At 40.6% G+C, this 22,549-nt stretch overlaps 1 protein-coding gene across 1 annotated transcript in view; it reads right to left on the bottom strand.

The window, feature by feature from the left end:
- The window catches only part of LOC148868982 (SGNH hydrolase-type esterase superfamily protein), a 40,790-nt gene extending 18,909 nt beyond the window's left edge, over positions 1-21,881 (bottom strand). Inside the window, exons 1-2 of the mRNA XM_088973816.1 lie at positions 21,577-21,881; positions 20,286-20,363 (exon numbers count right to left, since the gene is read on the bottom strand). Coding sequence (XP_088829942.1) covers positions 20,286-20,363; positions 21,577-21,687 — 189 coding nt within the window. The 5' untranslated portion in view covers positions 21,688-21,881. The remainder of the gene's footprint in view (positions 1-20,285; positions 20,364-21,576) is intronic.
- Positions 21,882-22,549: the final 668 nt, after the last annotated feature.

Below are 22,549 nucleotides of genomic sequence, written 5' to 3'. Positions count from 1 at the left end.
TTTGAAAGTAAGAGGTCATACCAGTCATGTGTTTTGACGCTCCAGAATCAATGATCCATGGAGAGTCAAGGTTGTGAGAAGCAACATGGAAAGCTGTGGCAGGATTACCTGACGTGGATGCAAATGAGGTTGTGGGAGGAGCACCCATCTGGCGAATTGTTCTACCATAAAGCTCCAGATGGTCACGGAAGGAGTTTACAATATCCTCCCTTGGGTCTGATCCAGAGTAGCTATGTTGGCCATGTGGTGTTTGAGTCACAGTAGAAGTGGAGGGCTAATTCTCCCGAGTAACCATGTTGGCCATGTGGTGTTTCTTGGTACCTTGTTGCTCGGGCCTTTTAATTACATCTGAGCCTTGCTTCTTAGGCAGATCTTGAGCCCATTTTAGTTTCCCATGAAGATCCCAACAAGTATCTTTGGTGTCCCGGGGCTTCTGACAGTTAGTGCACCACAATTTCTCCTTATCTTCTGTTTTCTTCTGGAGATCCCCTCTCCTGGAAGAAGATCCACCACTAGTAGAGGCACCCCCTTTTGCCGCCAACACAATTACATCCCCTCCAGTGTTGTTCATCAAGTTTCTCCTACTCTCTTCAGATTGGACAAGAGCATAGACCTCTTGAATAGATGGAAAATCCTTAGAACTGAGAATTTGTACTCTGATGGATTCATAGATAGAATTGAGACCATGCAAAAAGGCAAACACTCTTTGCTGTGAGACGAGTTTCTTATACAATTTGGCATCTTCATCACTTCCAATCAATATTCTGGTAATGGTCCAACTCCTTCCAAACAGAGGTCAAGTCAGAGTAATAAACCGATAAACTTCTCTCCCCCTGTTGACAATTAGATCATGCAGCTTGCAGTTGATAAATCTTGGCATAGTGTCGTAGTTCAAAATATGTGGATTTTGCCTGTTCCCAGATCTCATTTGCAGTTTCAGCCCACATGAAGTTCTTCCTTATTTGTGGTTGCATGGAGATCAAGAGCCACGACATAACCATACTATTCTCCTGATCCCATCTATCATGTTCAGCATTTCCAGAAGGTGGTTCTTTGATTCTTCCATTTATATAACCTATTTTTCCCCTTGCAGTTATGTATAACTTGACCACTCTAGGTAATTTAACCCATCAAGAGGAACAACAGCCATAGGGAAGGATAGGTCACTGCCCCCACTCATTCCATTTAGCATTGTGGAGATTCTGGATGTGGCTGAATCTTCACTATTCATGATTCCAAGTTTAGGAGTACACAAAACCCAAGGCACACTACCTTACAGAGCTGCTACAGTCCATAACTAGGCACTTGCTGATTTTCGGTTTCACAGAGAACCAAGTACAAACACTATAGCTGCAGTACTAGTTTGTATGACCTACAATTTGTAGGAGTCCACAGAACAACATACGAACACTGCACTTGCAGTGTAACCAGGTCTGAATGACCTACAGTTTTACAACTTTCATGCAACTTCTCAGTAGGAACAGAAATACAAAGTGGTAGTTCACCACACACCTATTCGACTGATACCAATTTCAGGGCAGCCGAACAGTCATGGAGTGTTTAGGGCATCAACAGTTACTTAGAATAGCTGCATAGCAGCAACACACAAGAGAAGAGAAAAAAAATGTAGCCGAACAGTCACCCTACTCAGATTTTAGGGCATTAACAGTCCGTCGAAGAGAGCAAGAAGAGAACAATAAAAAAAAACTTCAGTTGAGTACCAGGTCACCCGAACAGTGGATAGGCAGTACACTCTTGGACACCATCTTCTCTGCAAGCCAGTACCCTTCTTCGTACATCAGGTGATAGTTTTCTACAGTCTTCTCAGTCGAGCAACTACAGATACCAGCACCTGGGCTGGAGGATGGAAAAAAAAAAAAAAAACTTCATAGCAGAACCCTTTTCTGCGCTAGGAAGTTGAGCAGTCAAGCTGATTCTACTCGGCATTGGAGACTAACCGCAGCACTGGAGAATGATTTCTCTTCCTTGCCTTCGAACATCAAGAATATAGTGACCTCAGCTGGTTGTTTTCCAGGCTTGGACGTTTTCGCTCTAATACCATGTTGAGCAAGAGAAAGAAGAGGAAGAGAAGGAAGAAGGAAGAAGGAGAAGGAAGAAGAGAGAAGAGGTTGGCGGACTTAATGCCTCAAGAGAACTTGCTTCATGCGAGCAAAGCATTTGTATTTATACTATACTAGTCGTACAACACAAGTGGTATAGAAATTACAAAAATACCCTTGTGGGCACTAAATCTATGTACAATACATACAATAACATCTGTCAACAAAGCTGACCTATATAATTTGGATAAGGCATGGATGATGATGATGATGATGATGATGGTGAATTGTTCACTGCCAATAAAAGAGAGCTAGAAGACAGAAGACAGAAAAGAGAAGTGTTGGTGAGGCAAAAAGGTGTGTGGCGGCTGCCCACACTTATTTAAATAGGGTAAAACATAATGAAGGGTACAGTGAATAAAATACCCCTACGCCTAACACATAAGAAATTTAACACTCCCCCTCAAGTTGGGCAGTATTTATCATGCATGCCTAACTTGTCACACAACTCATTATAGCATGGGGTAGATACAACTTTTGTGAATACATTTTTCTTATCAATAACCAAGAATTTCATTAAGATTAAAGAAGTATACATACAAGCAGAGGGAGTTAAGCCATCTTCACTTCCTTCCAAACAACAAAACAAAATTATAGGATAAGAAATGAGCCCAAAACAAAGAATCCCCTATCACCCCTTGCTTAGCTAACCCATCCACAAATGAATTAGCAGATCTCTTCACTCAACTGAATTTTATCTCTATATCTTTTTCCAGCCATTTAAGTTTTTTCCCTTTCATTGTTGTAATTCCACATAGCAATCTTGTCTTCCTTTAGCCATCTTACCACCACCTCCAAGTCCCCTTCAATTATCAGTATCCTAATGTTCAACTTCCTTGCTCTTTGAACTCCCTCTAATGCCACCATGACCTCAGCCCCTAGAGAGTCACCCTCTCCAATAGGGCCAGAGTAGATAGCTGAAACAATCCCCTCCCCATTCCTGAAAACTCCCCCAATACCTGACAAACCTAGGTTCCCAAGGCTGCTGCTGCCATCAAAATTCAGTTTTAGGAAGCCCGAGGGGGGAGGTATATCCAAGAGGGACTTGTGTCCCTTTTAACCTGGGCAGAACTTGCTATCTCTTTCCAACTTCTCAAAAGTCATCCACAGTGAAGTCTATGAATAAATCCAGAGATTCCAGCCAATGTGCCACCCTAATGTGAATCAACTCTATTAGGTTCTCAATGTTTCTTTCTTGTTCTGAAAAAATTCTTGAGTTTCTTTCTTCCCACAAGGCCCACCACACCGCAGCCCTTAGACACCTCCACATGATCCTACCTCTTCATTGGCCAGCTGAAGAAGGAAGGGGAATCTTGGCAATAAATTAGATTGAAATATGAGGAAGTAGAGAAGAGGAGAAGAAAGAAAGGAAGAAGAAAAGGTTTGGAGCAATGGAAAAGTACTGGCAACACCAGCTTCTATTATATTATATAGGGTGGCAGAAATAAGAAGGGAAAAGACTCTTGTACCCCTGCTGTAAGAGAGTACAATAACAGAAAATAAAAAAAGGCTTTAACTTGCCAAACAAACCCTAACACAAATAACTAAATTATTTCAACACTCCCCCTCAAGTTGGAGCATAGATGTCAATCATGCACAACTTGTCACACAAATCATTGTGCCACACATGATGAAGACCTTTGGTGAAGATATCTGCAAGTTCTTCTGAGCTGACATGGAGTACACACTTCTCCATTTACAAGTTTCTCTCTAATAAAATGCTTGTCCACTTCAATGTGTTTCATCCTATCATGCAGGACTGGATTAACAGCAATATTGATGGCAGCTTTATTGTCACAGTAGAGTGACATAGGGTTGCTCACTGCAAAACCCAGTTCACCTAACAAATTTCTTATCCATATGATTTCAGCAACCCCATGAGACATCGCTCTATATTCTGCAGCACTAGATCTAGCCACCACACTTTGTTTTTTACTTCTCCATGTAACCAGGTTTCTTCCTACAAAGGCACAATACCCACTGGTAGGCTTTCAGTCATCAACTGCTCCTGCCCAATCAGCATCAGTATATACTTCCACCTTTAAGTGTCCATGTTTCTGAAACAACAAACCAGCTCCGAGAAACTTCTTGAGGTATCTAAGGATCCTCTCTGCAGCTTCAAAGTGAGTTGTCATAGATGTTAGAATGCTCAAATCAGGGGTATTTTGGTCATTCTGGATTATCTACTTGAGAGTGAAAGGTCTAGTATCGGAGTTTAAGTTATGTGTCCCATCTTCTATGAGGGACAAAATGGTCATTCCTGTAACTCTATGTTTTTGAATAAATACAAGTGGGTCAGCTAGGGAAGAGTGATTTTGACTCTCTTCTAGTCTGGCCGAACCTTTCTTTCTTCTTCTTCTTCTTCTTCTTCTTCTTCTTCTTCTTCTTCTTCAACCTAGAATCTGCTAGGGTTTACTAACATGGTATCAGAGCTGTAAGGCCGTATCCTCATTTCTTTCTTGCTGCTGTTCTCTTTCTGGGTTCGCCGCCAACTTTCACAGTCATCTTCTTCTTTTTCAACTGACCTGAATGGAGGTTCGATAAGGGGCTTAAAGGAGCTGTCGTTTTGTGGGCCTGGAGGTGAGGATGCCTCCGGTCATTGCTGTGGTGGTTGTTGGAGTGGTATACTAAACCCTCTATTCAGTATCGAAGAGGGCTGAATGTGGACAGGTATAAACACTACTGTTGTTTGTCCAAGTAAGGAACTATGAATGTTTCCTTTTGTTTCAAAAGTTGGTTGTGGTGGTGCTCAGTGTGACTGATATGCATCTCAGTCGTCTTCCTCTGCATTTCTCTTCGTATGTATGTTGAAAGAAGAGTTGTCGATTGCTGAAGTTCACAACAGCAGTAGATTGGTGGTAGTTGTGTCGTGGTGATTGGTGTATCTATGTTTCAAAATATTTAAAAGTGATCTCCTATACCTTGTGTATAATCAGTTCTGCAGTGTGCAGCCCAAGTGTTTGATGTGAGGACTGAGTGATTTCAGTCTTAGTGTGTTGATGGTGAATGGTTATGCAGTGTGCAGCCCAAGTGTTTGATGTGAAGACTGAGTGATTTCAGCCTTAGTGTGTGGTGTGTAATGTGTATTTAAAGAAGCTGGAATTGGTGGTGTTATAAGTGAGATAAGTCCTGTGAAAGAGTGTGAGGTTGTGTTGTATATTTGAAGGTGAAATAATTAAGATGGCTTCATTTGAAAATGGGGATGATAACAAAACAGGTGTCATGCTTTCTCTAGACTATCTAAGTGTTCAAATGACATCCATCAAGTTGAATGGTGAGAATTATGTACCATGGGCAAAATCTATGGAGGTGTTCTTGAAGGCCAAGAGGAAGGTAAAACATGTAAGAGAGGAGAAACCTCCCTCTGATTCCCCTAGGTTCAGTGACTGGGAACAAGTAGATGCACAGATAATGACATGGCTCTGGAACAGCATGGAACCAAAGATTAGTGTGGACTTCATGTTCCTAGATACAGCTAAGGAAATCTGGGATCATGCTAAGAAGTTATACTCTGGACAAGACAATACAACTAGGGTGTATCAGTTGTACCAAGAGTATTTCAATTTGAAGCAAGGAGTCAAAGCTTAGTGTGTACCATCCTCTAACATCAGATGTTCAGATCCAACAACAGCAATGTGAGCAGCTTGATGTGACAAGGTTTCTTGTGGGGTTGAAGGCTGAGTATGAGCCTGTTAGAGCACAAATATTGGGAGGATCTGCTCTTCCCTCACTTGAAAAAGTCTTTGCTCGTCTTAAGAGGACATCTATTGAGTCGGGAGAACATTCTTCTCTCTCTGACAGATCTGGTTTGGTAGTGACTAAAGGGGGTGGTCGTGGAAATAGAAGTGGTGGTGTTAGGAATGGACTCCCAAGCAACCGTGGTGGCCACATGTTTAGCAGGGCTAGTGGCCGGACTGGAGGCCGAGACTCAAGGGGAGGTTCGGGAAGAGGAAGGAGTAATACTCAGAGAAAGTGTACATATTGTGGTTTAGAGGGGCACACAGTTAATTTCTGCTATGATTTGTGTGGTGCACCCAACACTTGGGCTAACCATGCTAGGACTAAGGGTAGTGACACAATTATTGAAAGTCAGCAAACTGCCCCAATCCTCTCCACATCTACTTGTGCTTCTGAGAAGAAAATGGTGAGTGTACCACGTGAAGTATATGAGCAGTTCATTCAAACATCTCAGCAGAACACCGCTACACTTGCCCATTCAGGTATGGCTTGCTTAGCTTCCAAAGACTCACACTAGATCATTGACTCCAGGGCCTCGGACCATATGTCTGGGACTCATGATATATTTTCTTCCCTTTCCCACTCCTCCACACCTCAAACAGTTACACTTGCTAATGGTTCTACATCTCCTATCTGTGGTGTTGGTGATGTTAATCTCTTCTCCTTGCCTTTATCATCTGTTTTATATGTTCCTAAGTTTCCTTTTAACCTTATGTCTGTCAGCAGATTAACCAAGTCTCTTAATTGTTCTGTAACCTTCTACCATTCTTCTTGTGTGTTTCAGGATCTCAAGACGGGGAGGAAGATTGGTGGAGGGCATGAAGCAGGTGGATTATATTACCTTGATGGTGGTGGTCCTCCAGTAGCTTTTCAGTCATCTCTTACTCCTCTTCAATGGCACTGCAGACTTGGTCATCCTTCTCTCAAGGCCTTAAAATTACTGGTTCCTTCCTTGAGTCATCTTTCATCATTAGATTGTGAGTCATGTCAATTGGGTAAACATCATAGAGTCTCATTTAGTCCAAGAGTTGATAGTCGTGTCTCAAGTCCTTTCTCTTTAGTTCATTCCGATGTATGGGGTCCAATTAAAGTGGTGTCATACAATGGGTATAAGTATTTTATAATCTTTGTTGATGACTTTTCAAGGATGACATGGATTTATCTTATGAAAGATCGTAGTGAGTTGTTCCCTATTTTTCAAAAATTTTATGCTGAAATACGCACTCAATTTGGTGTTCATATTAAAATTCTTTGCTCTGATAATGCCAAAGAATACAACTCCTCACCATTTCAGCAATACCTAGAAAATCATGGGATCATTCATCAAACTTCTTGTGCCTACACCCCACAACAGAACGGTGTAGTTGAACGAAAAAATCGACATCTTCTTGAAACTGCTCGATCCTTGATGATTAATATGAATGTCCCAAAACATTTTTGGAGTGATGTTCTCACATCCTGTTTTTCGATCAATCGGATACCCATGTCAATCCTTGGAAGTCAATCCCCTTTCTCCGTGTTGTTTCCCACTTTATCTCCATTTCCTCTTACCCCAAGAATCTTTGGTTGTGTTTGTTTTGTTCAACACTTGGGGCCTGGGTTAGACAAGCTAGATGCTCGAGCTACCAAGTGTATCTTTCTTGGCTACTCAAGGACTCAGAAAGGGTATAAGTGTTATAACCCAAAATCCTATAAATCGTTTGTGTGCTCTGATGTCACCTTCTTTGAGTCAGTTCCGTTCTTCTCAGATGTTGGGGTCTCTTCCTCTCCCTCTGCGGTTCCCCTTCCTGTACCTGTTGTGGACATCCTTCCAGTAGCTCATGTTTCTACTGCAGATGCACATCCTATGCCTGTTACTACTGAGAAGCCGCCAATCACTCAAGTGTATACCCGCAGAAGTGCATCGGGCCCTCCTCCACTTCAGCCCCTGTCGACAGATCCTGCTACTGCTCCTCCTTCAGATCCTGATCTTCCTATTGCTCTGCGAAAAGGTAAACGCACTTGTACTTCTCACCCCATTTCACACTATGTTTCTACTGCTCACCTTTCTGCTTCTCATTGCAAATTTATATCATTACTCTCATCTGTTCCCATTCCCAAGACTGTCCAGGAAGCTCTTGCCTCCCCAGGGAGGCGGCAAGCCATGGAAGAAGAACTCTCTGCTCTACAACATAATCACGCATGGGAACTCACCGCTCTTCCTTCCGGTAAGCACACAGTTGGGTGCAAATGGGTCTACACAGTGAAGTTTCTTCCTGATGGCAGTGTGGAGCGATTGAAAGCGAGGTTGGTGGCCAAGGGTTATTCTCAGATGTATGGTGTGGACTATATGGAGACATTTTCTCCTGTGGCTAAGATTGGTTCAGTTCGGGTGCTAATTTCATTAGCTGCTATGTATGATTGGCCTCTTGTACAACTTGACATAAAAAATGCCTTCCAGCATGGTGATCTAGTTGAGGAGGTGTATATGGAGCAACCACCAGGGTTTGTTACTCAGGGGGAGTCTGGCAAAGTGTGTAGGCTCAAAAAGGCAATTTATGAACTAAAACAATCTCCATGTGCTTGGTTTGGCAGGTTCAGTGAAGTGATGAAAACATTTGGGATGAAACAATGTCAGGTTGATCATTCTGTGTTTAGCTATAACTCAAAGAATGGGAAAATCTTGCTAGTCGTGTACATGGATGATATTGTCATAACTAGGAGTGATAGCAATGGAATCAACAGGTTGAAGAAATTCTTACAGGATCACTTCAATACGAAAGGTCTGGGGAAGCTGAAATATTTCCTGGGAATAGAGGTTGCGAGGTCAAAACATGGGATCAACCTATGTCAGAGAAAATATGTTCTTGATCTACTTGAAGAAACAGGGTTGTTAGGTGCTAAACCAGCAGAGACTCCTATGGAACTCAATGCCAAGCTGAGCGTTGATGCGGGTGAAGAGTTTAATGATCCTGGAAGATACAGAAGGTTGGTGGGCAAATTGAACTACCTGACCATTACCCGACCAGATATATCGTTTGTTGTGAGTGTGGTGAGCCAGTTTATGCAACATCCTCGGGTTCCTCACTGGGAAGTTGTTTGAGAATTGTTAGGTACCTAAAAGGTGTTCCAGGTCGTGGTTTGTTATATCAAAGTGGAGGAACTCTTGAGATAGTAGGGTACACAAATGCTAACTGGGTTGGTTTTATATCAGATAGGAGATCAACTACAGGGTATTGTACCTTCCTCGGTGGCAATCTTGTAACTTGGAAGAGCAAGAAACAAACAGTGGTGGCAAGAAGTAGTGTAGAAGCAGAGTACAGGGCTATGGCCCATACCACATGTGAGCTAGTATGGCTGAAGAACTTGCTTCAAGAGATGGGATTCTCAATTGACAAACCCATGAAACTATACTGTGATAACCAAGTTGTTGTTCACATCTCTTCCAATCCCGTCTTTCATGAGAGAACTAAGCATATTGAGGTTGATTGTCACTTTGTAAGAGATAAAGTGATAAGTGGGGTGATAACCACATCTCATGTGAGCTCAGGAAATCAGTGGGCAGATCTTCTCACAAAGGGATTGTCTCGGGGAAGAATAGATTACATTTGTAACAAGCTGGGACTATATGATATATACTCTCCAGCTTGAGGGGGGGTGTTAGAATGCTCGAGTCAGGGGTATTTTGGTCATTCTGGATTATCTGCTTGAGAGTGAAAGGTCTATTGTATCTGAGTTTAAGTTATGTGCCCCATCTTCTATGAGGGACAAAATGGTCTTTCCTGTAACTCTATGTTTGAATAAATACAAGTGGGCCAGCTAGGGAAGAGTGATTTTGACTCTCTTCTAGTTTGGCCGAACCTTTCTTTCTTCTTCTTCTTCTTCTTCTTCTTCTTCTTCTTCTTCTTCTTCTTCTTCTTCTTCTTCTCTACTTCAACCTAGAATCCGCTAGGGTTTACTAACAATAGACAAATACAAGAGTCTCCCTACGAGTCTCTGGAACTTCACATCTTTCAAAAACTCTCCCCAGACCATCTCCCAGCTGATGATTAGATTCAATTGGTGAGTCAATTGGTTTTACCCCCAACTTGCTTGTATCTTCTAGTATATCTAGTACATATTTCCGTTGGGAAATAAAGATGCCATTGTGAGAGCGGGCAACTTCAATTCCAAGGAAATAACGTAATGGGCCTAGATCTTTCACCTCAAATTGAGTGGCTAATAATTTTTTTAGTCTCCGTATTTCAGTCTCCCAATGTCCTGTGATCACTATGTCATCCACATACACAATTAGAGCTGCAATTTTCCCTTCACCTTTTTTCACAAATAGAGTGTGATCTGACTGGCATTGTTTGAACCCCATCTATTGAACTACTAAGTGGAACTTACTAAACCAAGCCCGAGGTGATTGTTTCAACCCATATAAAGATTTTTTTAACTTGCACACTTTTTGTTCATTGCCTTTGGCACAAAAACCTAGAAGTTGGGTCATGTACACTTCCTTGTCCAAGTCACCATTCAAGAAAGCATTTTTTATGTCCAATTGGTGAAGTTCCCAGTCAAGATTTGCTGCCAATGAAAGAAGAATCCTGATAGAGTTCATCTTGGCTATTGGAGCAAAAGTCTCTGCATAGTCCACTCCATATACCTATGTAAAACCTCTTGCTACTAGTCTAGCCTTGTACCTTTCAATAGTTCCATTAGCCTTGTGTTTCACTGTGAACACCCACTTGCAACCCACTGGTTCCTTCCCTTCAGGAAGATCCACCAACTCCCAAGTGTCATTTTTGTATAATGCATCAATTTCTTCCTGCATTGCATCTGTCCATTCAGGTTTAGATAAAGCTTCTTCCACATTCTTAGGAACGGGAACAATGTTCACAGAAGAGAGGAATGCACGGAATGAAGGTGAAATGTGATCATAGGACACAAAATTAGAGATACGATGATTAGTGGTACAAGATCTAACACCCTTTCTCTTAGCAATAGGAACATCAAGATCATTGATGACAGGGGAATCAACATTGAAAGGAACAGGCATATAAATAGGAGCAGATGTACTTGGATAATGAGAAGGATCTGCCTCTGGCGAATCCGATGATGTTGGTTGCATAGTATCAAGTTCCACGGCTCTTGAACTCTACTGGCTTTTATGGCGACGATGAAAGACACGGAATAGAGGAGGATCGGGTAAAGGAGGTAGTTGAGTTTGAGCCGTCTGTTTCTCCTCAACCCTACTCTCCCCCTGAGGAGAAACCGAGAAGAAAGGTTGATTCTCAAAGAATGATACATCAATGGAGACATAGTACTTGCGAGAGGTAGGACCATAGCAACGATACCCCTTTTGAGATAAAGGGTAACCAAGGAAAACACAAGGAATAGCCCGAGGATCAAGCTTACCTCGAGTAGGGGACAAGTTATGGACAAAGCAACGACACCCAAAAACACGCATTGGAATGGTGGAAAACAGAGCTATAGGAAATAGAAGCTGATGTGGGGCCTTATACTCTAGTAACCGATATGGCATACGGTTGATGATGTATGTAACACACAAAACTGTATCCATCCAAAAACGTTTTGGCACATTCATATGAATTAATAAGCCACGAGCTACTTTGAGAAGGTGACGGTTCTTTCGTTTAGCAATATCGTGTTGTTGGGGTGTCCTAGCACAAGAGCTTCATTGAAGTGGCCCACTCAAAACAAAAAACTCCGTGAGATCACTATGGAAGTATTCCTTCACATTGTCCGGCTAGAAGATATGGATTTCAGAGGCTAAAGGATTTCTTAGCCACTCAATTTGAGGTGAAGGATCTAGGTCCCCTACAGTATTTCCTTGGAATTGAAGTGGCCTACTCACAAAAGGGGATCTTCATTTCTCAAAGGAAATACATCCTAGATCTGTTACAGGGTTCAAGAAAACTAGGGGTTAAGCCAGCTAACTCTCCCACTGATCCAAGTCACAGATTGGGTGACTGATGTGGTGAGGTTACCAAGGATGTAAAGCAATTCTAGAGACTTGTGGGAAGGCTCCTGTATTTGTCCATGACTCGGCCAAACATTGCTTATGTCGTAGGTGTTCTTAGTTAGTTCATGCATGCTCCTAAGACCACACACTTAGAGGCAGCTGAGAGAATTGTCAAATATCTAAAGAAGTTTCCAAGAGCTGGTTTGCTATTCCAAAAGAATGGGCATTTGAAGATTGAAGTGTATGCAAATGTTGATTGGGCTGGACCAATTGATGACAGAAAATCCACTAGTGGTATTGTTCTTTTGTGGGAGAAAACCTAGTCACATGGAGAAGCAAGAAACAAAGTGTTTAGGTCTAGTGCTAAAAATGAGTATATAGAGCAATGTCCCATGGAGTGGCCAAAGCCATGTGGATAAAGAATTTGTTGAGCGAAATAGATTTTCCGGTTGATAGCCTCATGTCCTTGTATTGTGATAACAAGGCTGCCATCAACATTGTAGCCAACCCATTGAACTAAACATATTGAGGTTGACACACTTTGTCAGAGAGAAATTTGTTAATGGGTAAGTGTGCACCCCATATGTTAGTTCTAAGGAGCAACTTAAAGATATATTTACAAAAGGCTTACATCACTCATAGCACGATGACTTATGTGACAAGTTGGGCATGATTGATATCTAGGTCCCAACTTGAGGGGGAGTGTTGAATAAATTAGTCTTACTTTAGTTTAGTGTTGTAAGGGCATATATGTAATTTTACATTGTGTTAAAATGCTCGAGTCAGGGGTATTTTGGTCATTCTGGTGTATCTTCTTAAAAGTGAAAGGTCTATTGTATCTGAGTTTAAGTTATGTGTCCCATCTTCTATGAGGGACAAAATTGTCTTTCTTGTAACTCTAAGTTTTATGAATAAAATTCAAGTGGGTTGGCTAGGAGTGATTTTTCAGATTCTCTCTTCTGGTTTGGCCGAACACTCTTCTTCTCTCCCTCTTCTTTCTCTTTTCTTTCTTCTTTCTTCTTCTCTACTTTGACCTAGAATCAACTAGGGTTTATTCACATGGTATCAGAGCAATAAGGTCTCGTGTTTTCTTGCTGTTGTCTTCTTCCTAGGTTCGTCGCCAGCTTCACAGTAGGTTTCATCATCCTAAAGCTGACATGATTGAAGACTCGATAAAGGGCTGAAAAGGAGTTGCCGTTTTGAGGGCCTGGAGCTGAGAATGCCTCTGGCCGGTGTTGTGGTGGTCGTTGAAGTGGTATAATAGACCCTCTATTCAGTGTACGAAGAGGGCTGGACGTATACAGGTATGGATATTGTTGTCGTGTGTTCAGAAATTGACTGTGAATGCTAATTTTTAGTGCTTCAAAAGTTAGTTGTTGTGGTGTTGGGTGAAACTGATACACATATCAGTCATGTTCCTTTGTTTTCTTGCTCGCATGTGTGCTAAAAGAAGAGTAGTAGACTGCTGATGTCCACGACAGCATTGGTGTGGTGATGGTTGTGTTGTGGTAGCTGACATATCTATGATTCTAAATGCTTAAAAATGAACTCCTAGACCTTGTGTGTAATCAGTTCTGCAGTATGAAGAACAAGTGTTCGATGAAATGACTGAGTAATTTCAGCCGTGGTGTGTTGATGGTAAATGGTTCTGCGGTGTGCAGTCCAAGTGTTTGATGTGTTGACTGAATGATTTCAGCTTTAGAGTGTAGTGTGTAATGTGCAGATGAAGAAGCGAGTTGGTGGTATCATAAGTGAGATAAGTCTTGTGAAGAGTGTGAGATTGTGGTGTATATTCAAAGGTGAAATAATTGAGATGGCTTCATCTGTAGATGGGAATGACAACAAAACTGGCATCATGCTTTCTCCAGATTATCTAAGTGTTCAAATGACATCCATCAAGTTGAATGGTGAGAACTATGTACCATGGCTAAAATTGGTTCAGTTCGGGTGTTGATCTCATTAGCTGCTATGTATGATTGGCCTCTCATACAACTTGCCATAAAAAATGCCTTCCTACATGGTGATCTTGTTGAGGAGGTGTATATGGAACAACCACCCGGGTTTGTTGCACAGGGGGAGGCTGCTAAGGTGTGCAGGCTCAAAAAAGGCAATCTATGGACTGAAACAATCTCCACGTGCATGGTTTGGTAGGTTCAGTGAAGTGGTGAAGGCCTTTGGGATGAAACAGTGTCAGGTTGATCATTCTGTGTTCAGCTATAACTCAAAGGATGGGAAAATCTTGCTAGTCGTGTATGTGGATGATGTTGTCATAACTGGAAGTGACAGCAATGGAATTGACAGGCTGAAAAAATTCTTACAGGACCACTTCAATACGAAAGATCTAGGGAAGCTAAAGTATTTCCTAGGAACAGAGGTTGCGAGGTCAAAACAGGGGATCAACCTATGTTAGAGAAAATATGTTCTTGATCTACTTGAAGAAACAGGGTTGTTAGGTGCTAAACCAGCAGAGACTCCTATGGAACTCAATACCAAGTTAAGTGTGGATGCAGGTGAAGAGTTTGATGATCCTAGAAGATACAGAAGGTTGGTGGGAAAGTTGAACTACCTGACCATTACCCGACTAGATATACCATTTGTTACGAGTGTGGGAGTCAGTTTATGCAACATCCCCGGGTTCCTCAGTGGGAAGCTGTTCTGAGAATTGTTAGGTACCTAAAGGGTGCTCCAAGTCGTGGTTTATTATACCAAAAGGGAGGAACTCTTGAGATAGTAGGGTACACAAATGCTGACTAGGCCGACTCTATATCAGACAGGAGGTCAACCACAGGGTATTGTACCTTCCTCGGTGGGAATCTTGTAACTTGGAAGAGCAAGAAGCAAACAGTGGTGGCAAGAAGTAGTGCAGAAGCAGAGTACAGGGCTATGGCCCATACCACATGTGAACTAGTATGGCTAAAGAACTTACTACAGGAGATGGGTTTCTTAATTGACAAACCCATGAAACTATACTGTGATAACCAAGCTGCTGTTTACATCTCATCCAATCCCATCTTCCATGAAAGAACTAAACATATTGAGGTGGATTGTCACTTTGTGAGAGAGAAAGTGATAAGTGGGGTAATAACTACATCCCATGTGAGCTCAGGAAATCAGTGGGCAGATCTCTTCACAAAAGGATTGTCTCGGGGAAGAATAGATTACATTTGTAACAAGCTGGGACTATATGATATATACTCTCCAGTTTGAGGGGGAGTGTTAGAATGCTCGAGTCAGGGGTATTTTGGTCATTCTGGTGTATCTTTTTGAAAGTGAAAGGTCTATTGTATCCGAGTTTAAGTTATGTGTCCCATCTTCTATGAGAGGCAAAATTGTCTTTCTTGTAACTCTAAGTTTTATGAATAAAATTCAAGTGGGTCGGCTAGGAGAGTGATTTTTCAGATTCTCTCTTCTAGTCTGGCCGAACACTCTTCTTCTCTCCTTCTTTCTCTTTTCTTTCTTCTTTCTTCTTCTCTACTTTAACCTAGAATCAACTAGGGTTTATTCACACATTGCTTTATTATTTGAGTGGTCGCCCTAATATAAATATCAAAAAGGCTAGTGCCGCCAACTGATGTTTTTCTCTCCCTCCTCTTCTCTCACTATTCTGAGATCTTGTTGCGTGTTTACCAAGAAAAGAGTACTTGAGGGACAAATCTTTCACTTCAAAATTTGATGCCAAAAATTCCTTTAGTTTTTAAATTTCCTGCCCCCAGTTTCCTGTGATGATGATGTCATCAACATATACAATAAGAGCTGCAATTTTGTCATCCACCCTCTTAACATATAAGGTGTTATCCATTTGACACTATTGAAGACCCACATGTTGTACCACCTTACTAAATTTCCCAAACCATGCTCAAAGAGATTGTTTTAGTCCATAAAAAGACTCCTTCAATAAGCAGACCTCCTCACAACCTCAACCTAGATTCCTAGTGGTTGTACTTATACCATGTAAACTTCTTCTTCAAGATCCTCATTTAAGAAGGCATTATTTATCTAGTTGATGAAAAGGTCAATCAAAGTGTGCAGCAAGAGAGAACAACACTCATATTGAGTTCATATTACCAATGGGGACGAAGGTTCCTTATAATCCACTCCATATAACTGTGAGAAGCCTTTAGATACAAATCTAGTTTTATACCTCTCTATGGACCTGTCTACCCAATGTTTGACAAAGAATACCCATTTACATCCAACTAGGTTCTTTCCCACCGGAAGATCAACTAATTTCCATGTATGATTCTTGTGTGGGGCACCTACTTCTTCTAGCATGGCACTATTCCACTCAAGTAATTGTTTAGCCTCTTCAACATTTTTAGGAATGAAAACACTACCAATAAAAAATGTAAGCATGATAGGATAGGAATAGACTAGCACAAGTTGTAAAATAAGCAAATAGAATGTTTAGTACAAGAATGAACACTATTACAAATTGCAATAGGTAAGCCAAGATCATTGAAGTCACTTGGTAGAAAAGAAGATCAAGATCATTCTGGTCACTTAGTAATACTACTTATGGTTATGAAAAAGAAGATTCATGGGAAGATTAGGAACATGACAAACAGGAATAAACTGCATAACAAAGGGAAAGATGTGGTTCTTTGACCAGCTATGGAGAAGAGAGATCTATTAGACAGTGTATGCCCTTGGCTCTAAACAAATTGATGTACAGATACATTTATTGTAAATGAATAAAAGTACATTATTGTTTCATGTTGATATTGGTATATATCTATGTAATTACCCCTTAGACTAGACACTTATGAGACTCGTGTTAGCTTACAATGTTCTCAACCGTTGGATAGACTTGAGGAGTTTATCCCGCCAAGACTAACACTGATGTGTTGCCAAAGAAGTGGGGGCAGCTTGTCTCAACTGCTAGGGTTAGACCCGAAGCACATGCAATGTGCGTTTGGATGAAACACTAAGCCCGGACCATTTTCTAGTTATGCCCTAGACCTTGGGGACTGATGGGAAAAACTAGAAAGTTACACATAACCCCTAGACTTGATTATGGTACTACACTAAGTGTGGATTGGGTTGTCTTTGATAAGTCACAATCAGTGAGATCCATCAAGGGTCAAAAGCTGGGTATGTTGGGGCAATCTGAGAATTCATCTGAGTGGGTGATCATAGTGATAGGATCGGCCCCTTTGTCGGGCAAAGTGAATGATAGGGCTTACACTCTCTTTGATGGAAACCTAAAGTGTCGGCAGTGGATTTCAATTGTATTTGAGATTTGGTTTTGCAAAATATATTCATATGATATATATTATATTTTATGAAAAATGTTTGCAAAAGGTTTTAATTCTTAGGATCCATCTGAACAAAGGGTGTGACACTGTATCTTACAGCTAGGGGAGAGGTCCTTCCCTGTCGGGTAGTGTTGTGATCATTATGGGTCAAGAGGTTAAGTGTAAGAGACCATTAAGGGCTGATTACCCGATAAGTTTTATCTTATTTAAGTCCATTATCCTTGGGTCTTCATAGGATGGCTGAATTCAATGATCATTTAAGTGTAAATGTTGGGCCTATATTGAGCCAATAGTGATGTGTTCAGGGGTCCACTACATTTAGCAGTGAATTCAGCCAAGCCTTTTCACAGAGGCTAGGCCAAACCCATGTAGGCTTATGTGAGGTCATTGTGGGGTCCCACGCCATACAAATCATGCCTAAGTTGTCCATGCAACATCTCGAGTCGTGAGCCTTTGAAGGAAATGGGCCTAAGGTCCATAATTAATAAGATTAAGTTGTCATGTGCAAGGTTCAAAGTATCGACATAGGGCGTATCGGCCTATTTCGGTACTTTTTTTAAGTTTTATTTTTTTCAAAACCGGTTCGAAGGGGTCGGTTTAAGGCCTGGCTACCCTCTGAACCATGGTCTGACCCGATACAACCCCTAGAGGGGCGTATCGGGAAGCCATCGGCATGATACGTATCAGTGGATACAGGTCGAAATGTTTCGATACTTTGAACCTTGGTCATGTGCTCTAGGTCAAATTTGGGTTTGGAAATGGGTACGGAGCACCCATCATCTTAAGAGGATAAGGCTTATCTCTTGATAGAGTCTAGATCCAAATTTGATTTGGATAATCTCCTAATTTGATTGGGAGAGTGCTCCATAAGGAGATAAAAGAAGAAGGCAAATCAAACTAAAACACCACTCTCTCTTGTTCTCACTTCTTCTCTTTTGTCTTCCAAAAAACCCTATCACGACCTAAGCTTTCAAGGACTGATAGAGATCAGTTTTCTTCTGATTTTTGCAAAAAAAAATCAAAGGAATTTCAGGATCACCCTCCCTAATTCGATCCAATCAGTTGGGTTGCAGTTTTATTGAAAACTATGTTGCTGAATCAGCTTCCTCAATACACTACGCCATCTTCAGTGGAGACTGGTTTGGGACTGGTTTGGGCATGAACTTCCACCTTGGGAACTGCATTTGTGGTGTCCATATCAGGTATAAATCTCCCTCTTTGATTGATTTCAAATCTAGTCTAGTTCAGTGCAAGATTGATCCTGAAAAATATAGTTTTTCAAAACATAGGGAATTCAATTCCCAGAAGGATTAGGAAATTTTTGAAATTTTGCCTAGCCATCTAGCATGGTTCGGTCATCCATATGATGGATCCTAACCCTTCCAACAAGATCCATCACTAATCTCACCTTATCTCTTCCAAACAATAAGGAGTAGGAAAAAAAGGGGTGGACTTACCAGTCATATGATTGGATTCTCCTAAATCAATGATCCAAGAAGCCTCAAATCTGTGGCAAGAAATGCTTTGTTACCATGTTCACTACCATAGAAGAGAGCTACTCGATAGAAGAGAGAAAAGAGAAGTGTTGGATAAGCAAAAAGGTGTGTGGCAATTGCTCACACTATCTTATTTAAATAGGGAAAAACATAATGAAGAGTACAATGACTAAAATACCCCTACACCTAAAATATAAGAATCTAATAATAATGATGCATGTGATACACAAAACACCCAAAAAATGCCATGATAGTTAGGATCTTGGGTAGCCTTACTTTTTGTTTTTTCTAGTCCTATGGGATTTTATCTTCCTTCTTTTCCTATTATGCAATAGGCAAAGAGACCCCAGGCATCCACCTCCTTTTGTCCATCGCATAATAGTAGTAAATAAAGATAATAATGGCCTGATTTCACCAAGAAAGTGTTATATCTTCTATGGGCTCTTTCTAAACCCTTTGTCATTTAATGCATTTGGCTAAGCCCTAGTCAATTACTAGAGAAAAAATTTCTTGGTAGTGCCCCCCAACCCCCACATCTACGTAGAAAAGCCATTACCTCTTCCTTGGAGAAATCTCTCTCTTCTAGTGGGCTCACTAATGACCAAATTCTATTGCCACCTCCGTCTAGTGTGCTACCTCCTATCAAACAATTGATGAGACATAAATCTCAGTCTAATCTCTACAAAGTCAACCTAGAATATGCCCTTTTAAGGAAGATGGGAAGCAGAAATCACTGAGAAATTTCATCCCATCTCACTACATCTGATTTGTATGAATTCCTTAGTCAAGGCTGTCAAGATTATTGATAATACAATTCTATCCTAGATGGCTGCAGGAGAGGAGAAACTCCCTTGTAATATCCTTTTTTTTCTGCACCTCTTAAAAACCACAAATAACCATGTGTGACATTCCTCTCTAAGGCCACTTGTTATATACCCAAAACAGGTTATCACCATTGTCACAGGAAATCTGTACATTCAAAGAAGCAACCCTTGCAATACCCAACAAGTTATGAAAGTAGTTCCATAAGATAGGATGGCAAGAGAATCAGATACCTCTTTTGTGAACCAGCTTCTTTTCTATTGCAGTTATGCAAATCATATATCTCTCCTTTTATGAGTCATAATCTCATCAATAAGGTTAACTCTTTCAATTCTGCCACCTTCTGTTCATCCTGTGTTGACTTGGGAAAGAAAGATATAAAAATCTTAAAGCAAATCTAAGAATTTGGAGCCATTATTTGAAAAGGTCACAAAAGGCTCTACTTCCAGTCTATCTGATAGAGAAGTTCTGCAGAATGAGCAACAATTACTTGCATCTGGTTGATATAACATTGAATATGAGTCATACCAGAGCTTCCTCCCTCTATGTTGCCATCTCAAATCTCAGCACTGAAAGCTTTATTATTTTATTTTAATTTTGTTGGTCCTTACAATTCCATATTGTTATATGTGATTAATAAATAAATGCTGTAGCTTGGATAATTTAGACATGGGAAAATGATCAGTTATCACCATGAATGTCAAACAGTTATTATATTCCCAAATACACACATATAAATCAACACAGTTTTCAAGCCAATTTTTCCCCAAGAAAAATCTATTCATGATTTAGATGTACATCACTAGCTAACACCTTCCCAAAGGATACCTACATATATTAAAGGAAAGTTATGTAAATGCTTCAATGTGAAAAGAACATTAGAAACTAAAGGTACAATAAATAACACCTTAGGAAAAACTTGATCAACAACTTGGAGAGCACGCCTTGAGTTCCAACCACTGTATCCTCGCACCAATATGTCTGCCTATATAATATTAGAAACAAATGTTAGTTGCTCCAACAATAAGTATATTAAAAGGAAACAAATGCCAACTTTTGTGATTATATGTTTCACTAAGAAAGGAAAAAAGAAAAAGTTGTGCAAGATTCATAAAAAAAAGGTTGTGCAAGGCAAAGCTACAGTAAACATCATTCATTCATCAACCAATTAATAGAAGTAGTTCACATTCAACTATTCAAGGTCTAAAGTTTTAACTGGATGTGACTCGGTTTAGTAATCTTACTTTCAGAAGTCTAACAAAAGCAACCCCATAACATGGTTAACCCCAGTCATGGTAAATAATTAATCAGTTTAAATGCAGAACAAAAACTAACTGCAGCATTTAAGAGACTGATCCAGGGTGCTCTTAAGAGACTCTCAGCCCAAAAAGAACATTCCAGAGAACTTTCAAATAGAAAAGGCCAATTAAACATTTTAAAGGAATTCCCTCTGTCACCAAGTCGGGGAAAAAAGACAAGGCCAACCATCGACCGCATTACACGAAAAGTGAAACTTCCCTGCATGAAACATTTATAAAGGAAATGATACCTAACTTTCAAATATTTGTAAATTAGCAAACAAGCCAATTAAACAACGGACCGGTTGGATAAGATGGACTATGAACAATCTGAATTTGATCTTCTACGCAAACCTAATGGAGTGTTGATGATATGTGCAGTATTCAACTTTTCTAGGTTCCAGAATCACTTTTCAAAAATTTCAACGAGACAAAAAAAAAAATGAAGGCCAAAGAAAAATGCGGCATTCACATAGAAAAATCAACAATTATATCCATCCTGCTCAACTTACGAGAGGAATTCGAATCGCGTACAGCATTTATCAAAGAGTTGGTACTTGTCAATTCGCCCAGCGAAAAGGAAAATGTAATCTAAAGCTCAAGATAACAGAACGCATTTTTACAGGAGATACTGGGGATCTACCACTCAAGGAACTTAGATTTCCCTTCATCGTCGGGGTTATTAGATGAAAAATTATGGAACGATACGGCAATAACGAATTTAATGGTGAGATTTCCTTCTTCTTCCTTTTTTTGTTGAAAACTTTGGAATTATTTGGAGCCTATCGATCAAGCATTAGTTATCAACTAAGAGCTGAGTCAGAGACACGTTAATAAGCAACTTCCATGAGATAGAGACAGATTTTAAAAGAAGATGAAGAAGAAGAGGAAGAAGGGTACTTTTCGAGCATAGATATCAGCGAGAATGGCGCCCCATCCACCATTGGCAAAACTGAACTGAACGATGGAGGAGCCGAACAACACGAACTGAGGCCGTGGTGGTCCGACCATCTCTCTCTCTCTCTCGCACCAGTAGTTTTCTCCTAGCTTCCAAACTGCCAACTTCTAAGTTCTAACCGAGTTAGTCGTCCGCCTCTCAACGACGAAATAAATAAAAGGGCCGACTGTTTGGGGTCACCATGTGTTGACATGGAATATGTCAAAATTCCTCGAAAATATTAACATGCCAGTTCAGTTCAGAGTTCAGAAACGCAAGAGGATAGAATAGGAAAATGATGGGCAGCCCTCCGCCCCTCGGTCACCCGTCGTCCGACGTAGCCAAAAGTTTAGCCACGTGTTAAATCATAACCGTTGGCTAAAAAATCATACACCCAACCTCCTCTAGTCAGAAAAATCCACCTATCCTTCTCAGCCACGTGTTGTCCCAATTTTACAACAGGTTTTAATTTGTGGAGTCCTCTAAGTGGATCCAAAATTTAATATGATGTTCTAATTTGCCACGTGGCCATGAATTGGCCATGTCATTTCATGAGTGATGCGTAAACCTTGTTAAACTTTGAAGAAGTATCTAAAGTTCACCATTATGTTGACACTGACAGGGATCGTGTCGGTATTTTTCTCTGCAACACTTTTATCTTTTTGGTTTTTGCACTTTTCAGGTCAAATAATTAAGGCAAGGGGACGTGGAAAAGGTGGTTACAGACTAATTACAGTCCATCCATCGTGCCACTTTCAAATTTGAACAAATTCTTAAACCAAGCCAAGCCCTCCAACGGCCAAAGTTGCACTTTTTTGTTAATGATTCTTTTTAACTTTTTTTTATTTTTTTGTTAAATATAGTATATTAAAATGGAAAAATTTATGATGCAGAAAACATATGATATGGAAAGAGTCTTGATCAATCAAAATCAAT

Source organism: Nelumbo lutea, chromosome 2 (genome assembly GCF_056320005.1).
Source record: "Nelumbo lutea isolate HS-2025 chromosome 2, American lotus-T2T, whole genome shotgun sequence".
Taxonomy (NCBI): Eukaryota; Viridiplantae; Streptophyta; class Magnoliopsida; order Proteales; family Nelumbonaceae; genus Nelumbo; species Nelumbo lutea.
Note: the sequence above shows the minus strand (reverse complement) of the source record. Positions and strands in the feature narration are given on the sequence as shown.